The sequence below is a fragment of the Labrus bergylta genome, chromosome 10 (genome assembly GCF_963930695.1).
Source record: "Labrus bergylta chromosome 10, fLabBer1.1, whole genome shotgun sequence".
NCBI lineage: Eukaryota > Metazoa > Chordata > Actinopteri > Labriformes > Labridae > Labrus > Labrus bergylta.
In genome coordinates this window covers 27,812,614-27,824,933 of record NC_089204.1, presented here as the reverse complement: position 1 = coordinate 27,824,933, position 12,320 = coordinate 27,812,614, and the positions used below count along the sequence as shown (strand labels likewise).

General features: G+C 44.0%; 1 protein-coding gene across 17 annotated transcripts in view; it reads right to left on the bottom strand.

Moving 5' to 3' along the window:
• The window catches only part of LOC109983199 (neurexin-1a), a 338,575-nt gene that overhangs the window by 139,546 nt on the left and 186,709 nt on the right, over positions 1-12,320 (bottom strand). For 2 of the 17 annotated variants that reach the window (XM_065959891.1, XM_065959892.1), the window contains exon 1: positions 1,701-2,824. The exons of 14 other annotated variants lie outside the window; for them this stretch is intronic. In XM_065959891.1, coding sequence (XP_065815963.1) covers positions 1,701-1,947 — 247 coding nt within the window. In that variant the 5' untranslated portion in view covers positions 1,948-2,824. Of the gene's footprint in view, positions 1-1,700; positions 2,825-12,320 lie in introns of those variants that run through there. One more of the 17 variants, XM_065959893.1, reaches the window with a different exon arrangement.

The following is a 12,320-nucleotide window of genomic DNA, read 5'->3' as shown; positions in this document are numbered from 1 at the left end:
TGTTGACGAACACACAGACATTATAAATATAAAGAGATACTGTTGAGAAATAGAGAACAACCTGAGGGACTACAGTTCTTGCACTCACAAATTAAAAAAAGAAAAAAAAAGTAGCTGTGCATGTGTAATTGCTGCAGTGAAGATGTAAAGAACAAGCCCCATGAACGTTAAGCCAATTGCTGCACAGCTATAAGACAACAGCACTGGGGTTTTAAAAAAACAGTAGGCTTTGTCCTGGAGCCAGGTACTGTGTTGAACAGCATGTCTCCCATCTCGCTTTTCATGCACCCCCACCCCCCTCCCCGTGCGCTGATCAACCAAAAATGTAATCATGTTACAGGAAAGAGTTTATCTATAAGGCCCCCTCGAGCTCCCTCCTCATACTAACACCATGGAGGAGCAGCAGCAGCAGCGATATAGCTGTGGTGGTATTAACTCGTGGAATCTGCCTGAAAGCACCATATGCCCCCTCCTCTGTCCTCCTCTGGCAGAGCAGAGGAGGGCGAAGCTGGAGTGTTGTCCACCCCAGACAGGTCACGACAGAGTGGGCCTAATTGGCTCTCTTGTTGTATTGGTAGGCCCGGCAAACCTCCCATCTCCCCCTCATCATCGCTGAAGAGATCTGACTCCCTCGGTCGTACAGGTCTGAATCGGCCCAGTGATCCAGACTCTGAGCGCTCCAGGGTCCGATAACAACAACAGCCTCAAAATGCCAGTGATGGTACAACTCAAAACTTAAAAACCAGTGCACTTCTTATCATTAATATTAAAATGTAGAATATCAAAGATGAGTTTTTTTTTTTTTGGTACATTATTGAGCAGTTTCTACTCAATGGAATAGAGGGTTAGCATTACGTCAGTGTTACACCAGTGCTGGTGACGTCACTCCAAACAGCCTGGGCAGTACGATGACTAAAAGAAAAGGAGTATTTTTGGGCTTCAGCGTGTCACACTAACTCACTGTTAAAACATCAACATCACTCGGAAGTTTCAGGTGAAATTCACAAAGAGAGAAAATCAAGTGGGAGGCAAGTGCTGCAAAAAAAAAAAAAAAAAAAAAAAAAAGTGGGGAAAAAAAACAATCTGCAGTATTTCTAAAAAATCATTCACACATGCTGGATCGAGGCGAGAGCATACTGCAGTCTACTATGAATGCTCGGGCTTGGGGTTATATAAGTCCTTTCCTCGTCTTGAACCTTCTTTGCAACACGGGGGTAAAAAAAAAATAAAAGGGGGGGCCTCATCTAACACTCCACGCTGGGCAGGGGCCAGGAGCGGCCTCGACTTCCCTGCGGAAGCTGGAGGGGAAACAAAATCTTTTGTCTCTTCCAAAACACCCGGGGGGGCAACATGGAGCAAGCCACAGCGTTCTAATCCTGTCTAATCTGGACACAGCGGAGCATCTGGAGATAGGGATACGGCTAATCTCAGGCATGGAGACACAGAGGGCACTTTGCTGAGACAAGGAAACGGGGTTGGATCTGAGCTAGACTCACAGCTGTCTTGCAGGACTGTGTGTGTGCGCAACTTGGAGAAGGAGAAGTCTTTGTTGCAATGAATATTATAAACCAAGGCTTGAATCTGCAGGAGTAGACACCAAAAGAGTGAGCGGAGGTTTGCTTAAAGTTTGCAGCGATGATTCTATCTTTAAATGAGGTGCTTGAGAAGTTACTCTGATGGTGAAGACGTGGAATACTTACTGTGCCCCGCTCTTAGGGATGCAGGCGATCTGTGGATAGCAATAGGCACAATGTGGTGACGCTTGTTTCCATGGGAGAGGTGAATATGATGTAGACTCTCCACAGCACCCGGGTCCGACCCTGCCACAAAGCCCAGAGCCAAGGCCGTGATCCACAAGGCCAGGTGGGCGAGTGAAGCTGAATTCCGGTTTAGGGACTCCGCCTCGGGCCTCGGGGGAGCAAACTGTGTCCTCCAGCCTCCGAACATCTTCCCTGAGTGACTTCCCAGATGATGAGGCGTCAGATCAAGGGTGGAACTTCAGTAAGCCTCACAGCCCCATACTTTCTCACCTTGACAAATCGCACTATGCCCCAAAGAGAGACTCACACTCACAGATCCACAGAGAAAGAGGAGGGGAAGGAAAAAAGAAGCGGGAAGGGGACACTGCAAGATGTCGGTTTGAGGGGAGGAAGAAAAAAAAAAAAAAGCCTCTTGCAGTTCTCCACTGAGTTAGGAAATCCGTAGCAGCACCCAGGGATGCGAAGAAGTGTCATGAATCATCGTACAAAAACAATCAGAAACATTCACTCGAGAAATTAGGGCAAACCTCGATCAGCGATGGAGAAATCCCAGCTTGATCCAATTCCCTTAGTTCCCTTATTCTCTCTTTCTTCTCACAAAATGAGAAACATCTTCCCCCAACCAAAAGCTGTAAATATTCCAGGAAAAAAAAAAAAGAAAGCAATTACCATGAAAAAGGAAGAACGCAAACTTGAGAAGAGACTGATAAGCAACCTGTGCAAAAGTAGATTTCTTCAGAAAACCAAGACAGACATTCCGAGTTTCCCCTCCTTCTCTTCCAGTGGTCTCAAAGGTTGTCCAAAGGAATGGGGACCATAGTTTTAATCCGAGTCTTATTTGCATGTGCCGGACAGCTGCGGCAGCTTCGCAGGAGAAGGCGTGATTGCACCTGTAAGTTGTTGCCAAGTAGCGACCCCGCTCCACCATCAAGAGATGTCTGCGCTCAATGAGACCGAGTGACAGCGACGGCAAGCACCTGAGAGAGCAGCAGCCCTGGGCAGGAACACACAAACACACACACAGGCAGCATCGGCAAGCGCCGTTCCAGAAGATGTGCGCAAGAGGAAGAGAGGGGAGAGAGGAGGAGAAGGAGGAGGAGGACAGAGGGAGGGGAGGGGGGGGAGCCTCAGCAGCCAGCCAGGAAGCAGGAGGGAGAGTGGCTATGCAAATGGGCAGCGTTCACATAGCGAATCACTGGAGCCTGAGTGCATTACAGAGGAAGAGCCTATTTAGGCAGAATAGCAGGAATTGAAGCTATGTCCCCCCCCCCAGCCCTGATTCCTTTCACAACCCTCTCCCCTACTCTGTCTGCTCAGTCTCTTTCAATCCACTCTCTCCTGTGTGGACATTCATGAGCAGAAAAAAAGAAAAAGCAAAGGAGAAAGCAGGACAGGACAGATGCTTTTTCTGTTTCTACTTTTTTTTTCATCATCTCTCCAGATTTCTCCTTTTCTCCCACTCCCTCTCTCTCTCTCTTTTCTCTATCTTTGAATTTTGGGAAGTTGTATGTTACAACTCCTGCGGATGTAAAAAACTGGAGCAAGGCGGTCCAACCCGGTCCTCGGCTCTCCATCGCCCTGGAAAAACTAGCTTTTCTATAGGTTCTCTCGGCCGGACTCTGCAGTCTATCGTTAGAAAGATTTTTTTAGAAGAATGATGATGCTGCAGCTCACATAGGGAACTCTCCCTCTTTTTTCTCTCTCGCCCTCTCTCACAGACATATGAAGACACACACACATACATAAACAAAGCACGCACACAGCCCGGTGCTGGCGGTGGAGCGCTGTCCACTGAGAAGGGGGTGCTGAATCCGGGGCAAGTCTGCCTCGCCTGCTAAATAAAAGACCATTTTCTCAAAAGAGAGGGGAATGCTGATCGCAGACTCAGAGAGCAGCAACGGGGCTACAGGAATGCAAGAGGACATGTGGACATAAAAGCCCTGCTGATAAACACACAATCTGGTTCAGCTGGGGAAAGTGTGCTCAGTGTTCAGAGTTCAGGACTGGAGAGCACAAAAAGCTCAGCTGCAGTGTGCCCTGCTTCTGCGTGCACGCTTGGCCATTCAACATCCTCCCCTCTTCCAATTGCAGTGTTCTAAGCTGCAGGCAGAAAAAAAAAAAAAATGTAAGCACTGCTGAGCCGATCTTTATGGTTTACAGGGACTACATAGGCATTTCATGCCCAAAGAAAGCCAACTTAGCCGCCGTGACACAGAGGATAATGTGTCCTTCTTGGGATTTTTTTTCACTTGAATGTTCACATAAAGGCAATGAAAGGAGCCGCGGGGCAACAGAAGACCCAATTAAGTGTACTCTAATGATGAGCAATTTATTTGATCCATTTACTGAGTACATATACATTATAATCGAGTGCTTAATATATAGCTTGGCTGCTGGAATCTGAAAATAGAAAAAAAAAAGAAAGAACGGAGCAGACACTTAATTGTTAGAAGATGAACATAAGCACTAAGATGAATATAATCTGCCATCTGGCACCAAGAGGACAGATGAGGATACTTCTTATTTTCTCCGCTCCATCCGCCCGTTGTGTTCCTATAGAGCGGGCGGAGGAAGGGATTGAAGAACAAAAGCAGCTGCTGCACACATTAGGCAACTGTGTTGTTCTCACCTTGTAGAATCTCAATAACTTGGTGCAGCCACCTGGCGCTAAAAAAAAGTCAGCGGTGCGGAACCACAGCTCCGCTCTCATTTGCAATGGTGAAAAACGGAATGTACCTGCTGAATGTGTTTACACTTTTATAATTATCAGCAGTGCAATCTGCATAATTACATCTAATAAGGCAATCTATCAGGGCTGCTCGCCAAGGACAACAGTCTGACTTCCCTATGTCCTCAGCTGCAAACTTCCACAGAGACACAACATGAGATCTTCAATTGAAAAAGCTCGACATAGAGATGGAATATGTGTGCGTTGTTGCACCCTTTTTGTTTGTTTGCATTGTGTATTTAATGGAAATTCTGTGTTTGTATGCTGCCCCTGGAGTTAATGACATCAGCAGTGAGGTGATACCTCTATCAGGTTCATCATTAGTTAGTTGTTCATTTGTGCCCCCAAGTGGCCAGACTGTAAAGTGCACACACGGTTTGTAGGTTTATACCAAAGGCAGCAGCTTATGTTTGACAGAAGATCCATAGCAGTCAGTATGATAAACAACAAAAAATGCATCATCGTTGCATCATATTACTCTTCAGATTCACGTCAGAAGAAGAACACCAGTTGTGATTTGAAACAATATTCAGGTTCTGATCAATTTTGATAAAAAAATCCCCTCCCACCAGAATAACAAACAAGCCTTCAGCAGGTTAACCTTTGCTCCAGCCATTTTTCACCACAAATTGGCAAACTGAAGTCTGAGAAGCAAAAAAAAAAAAAAAAAAAAACAGAGAGCATGCATGGAGCTCTGGGGGAAAAACATTCACGACTAAATTCCCTTCTGCAAACACCTGGGACCACAGCCTAAACTAATTTCAGCACAGTTACAGATCTCATCGGCTTTTAACCAGATGATTGTAGAGCGCCGGCTACAAAATGAGAAAATCCTCCACAACTAAACTTTTTTTTATCACAGAAGAGTTTTTTTTATTTCACATTGCATTCTTACTCTTGTTCCTGTTAGTGAGATGCCTTCTTGACTGAGAGCCAAAAACAGCTCTTTTTTGTTTCCACTAAAGATCCCCAAAGGCTTGTGCAAGTCTCTGATGCATGTGATTCTTTGAGTACACGTCTCCCTTTTTTTAAAGGTGAAAACATGAAGTGAAGCCAGGGAGAGTTATTAAAAAGCAAAAATAGATAAAAAACTGACAAAATCTGTAAGCATGCCTGACTTTTCCCCTCCAACTAAATGATCAGCGAGAGGAGAAATTGGTCTTGGGTGTAATCGTCCCTTTCGAGAGCCAAAGAGTATAAAAGGAGAAGGGTATCTGTGAAACCCCCGCGCACTGAGCTGATGAGATGATTTTGTTTGGAGGACTGGAGGAGGAGAGGCTGGAGTGCAGCAGATGGGTGTTCTCAGAGTACCTGACCCGACTCGAGCAGCGCCTTTAAATCAGTTCAAGGACCTTCAGGCGCCGATTTATCACACAGGGAAAGACCCTTTAGGAACGGATGAGCACTTGGAGACACTTTCAGAGAAATGTTTTTCCCACTCGAAAGCCACTTTGGTATTTACTGGAAATTACAAGACAACATATCATCTAATGAGGCGTTCTTTGAGTTGAAGACTCAATCGTAAAGGAAAAGTTATGACATCAAAGTCGAGAGTCTCACTCAGTATCCACACAAATCTGAAATATGATGACATCACTGTTGTTTATCCCGTCTTTTCAAGAATGAAAATCCAAATCCAATTCAGAAAAGTTGGGACCTTCTGTGAGATGTAAATCAAAACAAAATGTGATGATTTGTAAATCGTTGTAACCACATATTTGATCAACAATAGCACAACGACAACATTTCAAATATTGGAAATAAGAAATGTCATCATTTTTGGACATTCATACTGGATGCCCATTTATTAAATTTAAATCCAGCAACACGTTTCAGAATAGTTTGGACCTCCTCAAGACCTTAAAGCACATAGTGATCAGGCTGTGATCAGTGCAGCGCTGGAGGGCTCACAGTTGACAGCACACTGTTTTCTAAGCAGGTGCAGTTTACTGTAGCAGATACAACTGTTGTCTCAAAGCAGATTGAGCATGCAGGCCAAGCCATGCATGAACTGTCTGTACCTGTCGTGTGCTGGGAAGACATATCTGTGTCAGGAAAGAAAACAACAACAACAACTTATGTGCCACAAAGACGCAGAACACTACTGGAGTTAAACTGTGCACTGGTAGGTAACATATACTGCAGGGAGCGTGGAGTATGACATGTTTCTTTTTATAAACTGGGGAATGTTTCTGGATTTAAAGCAGCAGTAAAAGGGGAAACAAAAGAGCAGCCGACTGTGATTGGTCAGAATTCAGGCATCTAGTTTGATGCACACAAGGAGCAGCTGCTGCAGCAACTCTCCGGTCTCCTTCTCTCCAAAGACATTTGACTTTAATATCACCTGTCATACGTTGACATAAAATATTAAACCTGAGCTCTTTTATTCAGTAGGAGTATTCTGCGAAAACAAAAACGTGTCATTACTCATCCGAAACACGGCTCACGATGCAACAGAGAGAGAGAGACAGATGAGCGCACAAAGCACTGATGCTAATGTGTCTATGGGTACAGGAATAGAAGCAGAGGGCTGTCTTAGTCATCCCGAGATGTGACATGATAAGACCGGGCAGATACAGGGAGTCAACACTCAATACAAACACACACAAGCTGGAGCAGTATTTCAACAGAGAAGGGCAGCCAGAGTGTCAATACTGTTTGTGTTAGCAGAGGATGTTACATCAGGTGCCTGTCTGTCAGGGCACTGTGCTGTATCAGTCAGAGAGAGAGAGTGAAGTCAACTCTGACCTCCATGGATCAAACACGCATCGACTTGTTGGTTGCCAATGTATCTGCGTCTCTGCAGAGTCCTGTAGCTCAGGGTTTGACTCATCACCATAGGGAGTGTCTACGCTCATTATTAAGTGATTAGCTCGTTCTGTGATTTATCGCTCATGCATGTGCAGAAATCAACACAGGCAGTGATTATTATATCAAAGAAATAGAGCACACATGCATATACTGTGAAAAAAATCACCAACATGGTTGATGTAAAAATGCAGCAACCCCTCATCGTGCACCACAGAGATTCATGCTGCACACACTGTTCATTATGCAAGCGGTGAAAACGACATAAATAACACCACTCAAGCTGATAAAAGGGCCCACTAATAGGAAATAATGCACAGTTAGTGTTGTAAAATCTAATCAGCGAATGGAAGTACGCGGCGGTGTTACTGTAATGACTTCATTTTCATTTAGGACAAAAACAAAGGAAACAAAGCTCTGCTGCATCCGTTCTTTACTCATCCTTTCACTCAATTTGTCTCAAACGACTTCCACATTATAATTACAACCCCGTTCCCTGAAAAAAGTTAAATGTGTCAAAATGTGACTTTCTGTTTGGGAATCCTGGAAGTCCCTGTTCTCTGAAATAAAGAGGTGAGGGGAACGTCCAGCTTGTTATCAGCGCACGGGTCAAAAGCCAGCATGTGTGAGCCGCTGGTGGTGCAGTGGTTAGTGCGGGCGCCCCATGTATGGAGGCTGGAGTCCTCCAAGCGGACGGCCCAGGTTCAAATCCAACCTGTGGCTCCTTTCCCGCATGTCATTCCCCCCACTCTCTCTCTCTGATTTCCGACTCTATCCACTGTCATGTCTCTCCAATAAAGGCAGAAAATACCCATAAATAAATCTTAAAAAAAAAAAAAAAATAGCCATTATTTGTACTGCTATGGAGGTGCGTTAGAGCAGGGTTTCCCAAACTTTTCAGGTCGTGACCCCCAAAATAAGGGTGACAGAAACTGGGGACCCCCCACTGTTCTTTAAGGTGGTTCATTAGGTATATAACGTAGCGACAGCCACGCACACAGTAATAAACCTATCCAAAAACTAGGAACACAAAATAATACAACAGCCTAAAAACAATAAAAAATGTACACATTAATTTAATTTACATTTCACTTAATGATTCTGTCTTATATGACATTGGACTACTTTTTGTATATTTATTTATATCTATTTATGGTAAAAAGACATACTTGTGCCCTTTTAAATGATATTTTATTTTTTTATGAAAGGCATCTCGCGACCCCCCCCTCTTGGTGGCTGGCGACCCCCCTCTTGGTGGCTGGCAACCCCCCTTGGGGTTCCGACCCCCACTTTGGGAACCACTGCGTGAGAGCACTTGGCATGGGTAACCTGCAAATTTGTGACTGCAGCATTCATGCTATATGCCCTGTATACAGGCTTTGGAGCACTTCTTAATAATTTCATCAGGACTAAACCAAACCACATGTGGGTGTCTGTGGCTCAGTTGGTAGAGTCGGTCGTCTCTTAACAGAAAGGTCGAGGGTTCGATCCCCAGCTCCTGCAGCCACATGTCCGATGTTTCCTTGGGCAAGGCATTTAACCCCAAGTTGCTCCAGCTATTTCATCAGCGGTGTATGAATGTGTATGATGAAACTGTTTACTCCTCTAGCGTAAGCACACATACACACGTACCTGCACACAGCACGCGTTCCATTACCGCGGCTGCAGCCGGTCAGAACTACCTGTATGGAAGATAAACAGATGGATCTTGTTTTCACTGCACACTGAGCTGTTTGTATAGCCAATAGGCTCCTTTCACTCCTTTCTCTCACTGGATGCAGCCGGCGAGGGATGCCTCAGAATCTGTTATTAACCTTTTTTTTTTTTTTACTTTTTTTATTTACTCCTAATGCATAAATGATGCCTCAACAGTGTTGTTCATTTCCATAAATCCATTTAAATACATATAATGATCATGCACTGAGGAAATAACATTCAAATACCCTTGTACCTAAGTGCAAATAAAGGTGGAGTTGTGCGTAAGAGAGTGGAAAGTACTGTTGTGTGTGTGTCAGGGAGCGTGTGTGTGTGTCTGCAAATGCATAAACCAAATCCTAACTGTCAGTAAGAGAGATAGGGGTCGCAGGTCGGCAGATTTCCGAAGGCTTTCTCTCTATCTCCTGTGACAGTTCCCGAGATGCAGCGGGCCACCGGGGCCACCGTGTCTGTCTCTCCGCTGTCTGTCTGTCTCTCTGCTGTCTGTCTGTCTGTCTCTCCGCTGTCTGTCTGTCTCTCCGCTGTCTGTCTGTCTGTCTCTTGTGAAATCCGTCCAGAAGTAGATGAGTCTCCTTCTAACAGTGCTTCATCCTGAGCAGGTCAAGGACAGACTGAGCGTCTCTCATCATCAGGGGTCTGCAGCAGTATTTGTTAACGCAGCACTCTGCGGCACAAAACCAACCGAGACAACAAAGAGCGGAAATACAAAAAAAAAAAATGAATTTGAAGTATTAATAAACACTCGTCTCAAAAGCCTCTTGCGTCGTTTTTGAATGACGTTCGTTTTGCTTTTGGACTCAAATCAATGAAATACAAAGACAGAAAAATCTATTCACTATCGAGAGGAGAGCTCTACATTGTACTTAATTTTTTCTCCCGGCTCTGAAAACATCAACAGAAATACGACTCTTCTGATCACTGTATGTGGAAAAGTGAAGAGCCTTCTACATGCAGGCGTGATGAAGGATCTACTTCCTACACAAACTTTAATCAAAGAGCGTTGCTTTAGTGTTCTCAGACTCAGCAACATGTCTTGGTTTCAAGTATCTCTCACTGTATGTTTCTTCTTCACCATCTCTGCTTTGGATTTGTTGAAAGAACATGAACGAGGTGAATGTGATGGACTTACAGATACATACAGGCCGGCCTCTCACCGCTCTCTCACAGTGTAGAAGTTGTACTTCACACAAGCTTCACACTCAAACCTGTTTTTTATGAGACACTGCACTTGGCTGGATATCAGATGCCGGTGTTATTTTCGGCTGAAGAAACAAAAGTAGGGATGCTGATACTTCCTGACGAAGGGTTGTCAAATATGTTGATAGCAGGTGTTACTCAATCTCTGTGATTTTTTAAGTTTGAGTGTAATCAAAAGTTCTGAAGCTTCAAAAAGGTTCAGCTTCTCAGGCATGTTATGTGTGGCCTGGTCTGTAGCCTGTTCTCTGTCTCCCTGGTCTCCCTCTACCTGCTGCATACCTGAGTGCAGTCTGCAGTGAAGGACCAGGAGGGGGATTTATAGGGAAGCACGTAAGAGAGATGGTCGGCAAACAAACAAACACACAAACACACACACACACACACACACACACACACACACACTCTGGGCAGAAGGTGGTGACGAGCTTTTTGGTTTCTCCCTCTTACTTTTCCAACCTTTTCCCCAAACATGTGTTTTTCTTCTTCCATGCTTATTTAAACTGCTGTGTTTGTTTATTTTAGTCCGTTGACATGACAATGATGTCAGCTGAAAACCTTTTGGCTGCAGGTTTACGAGACTCTCTCTCTCCAGTCCCGTTTGTTTTCCTTGGTTTTTATTCTTATATCTGAGTATTTAGGGGTTTCATAAAGCTTGTCAAACCTTTACATGAATTTTTGTTGTCATGGTATTCAAACAGGTACTGATATCGTTAGAATTTTAGTAGACATGTATCTGGTATGATGAGAAAAATACTTCTCACCACATCCTGACATCAGAGAGTGGAGCAGCTGAACAATGTGTGCTTCATTTTAGAGAAGAACAGAGGGTCAGCTTTGGATGGGCTGAACATCAGAGCAGAAAAAGTGAATGAGTTGCCAACGCACGCTTTCGGAGCTCGGATAAAGGATCAGATTCAATGTCAGTGTCCCTCAAGTCGGCTCATGAATCATCTTATCTGGGTGATTAAACTTTACAAGGACAAGATGAAACACCTCGCTTTAAAACAATGTTAGATAAGGTCTGTTAGAGAGAGGAGCTGTCATGTGCGAAGGCTGCCTGATGTTTCACCTCTGTCTTTAATTAAATCAACATCATGGTGATAGTGCATCAGAAGTCAGAAATAAATATTGTCCATTCCCAGAAACCTGACTAGCTGAGTCCAGAATGAAATGAGCTTGAATTTTTCTCAGTTATAACTTCAACTTCATGCATTGAAAAACAATCCAGTGTAGAGCAGGAAGAAGAGGATAATTTCTGTTGACCCTTACAGAGTACAATGAGCCGCTAACATCTAAGTGAAGGCTTGGTTAAATGAAAAGGCTGGTGCCCTTAAGCCCAGCACGCAATGTATGCTTATGAAAAGTGTGTCACAGACTTTAAGTGATGTAGCGTGACTCCACTTGTCTTTACAGCAGGCTCGACTGAATTTCATGAAGAGAGATCAGAAACAACCGTCTAGACTTTAAGTGAACTCAAATCTCAGGTTCCTTCCACATTCTGAGTAAAAAAACACAATATTTGATTAACTAAGACCTGATGAAGTCTCACTGTTACATGATTCTAGTTACACAAAGTGTGATGAATACAGTAAAAGGATCTTGTGCAATTAGGGCTGCAACCAAAAATCGATCATTAAAGGTGTTGGCAATGAATTTGATCATGGATTTGTTGAGTCAGGTGATTAGTTACATCACTGACAGAGAGAGTGTTGTAAAGAACACTGAGCTGTTTTTAAAGCATTTAATGGCTGACAAAAATATGAGGACAGATGTTCATCAGCGACGTCAACAATGTTTTTTCCTGACAGAGATGACATGTTGACGAGCTAAAAATAGATCTTTGTTAAAAAAAATTTAAAAAATGTGGCAAAAAAGTAGGGGACAGGATTCAAACATTAGTGGTAAACAATCGCACATGCAAAATTATGTTTCCCCCACTGTGCATCTTATTTATCAGTCAAAAAAACAAGCAGGAGAGAGGAGGGTTAAGTGTGCGGTGCAGGCTGAGAGCAAGAAGTGTGTATGTGTGTGTGTTTATGTGTGTGTCAGTAAGAGCTGAGGCGACGACGACCTTTAACGAGCTAACGATAGCCTGACCACGTTAGTGACTA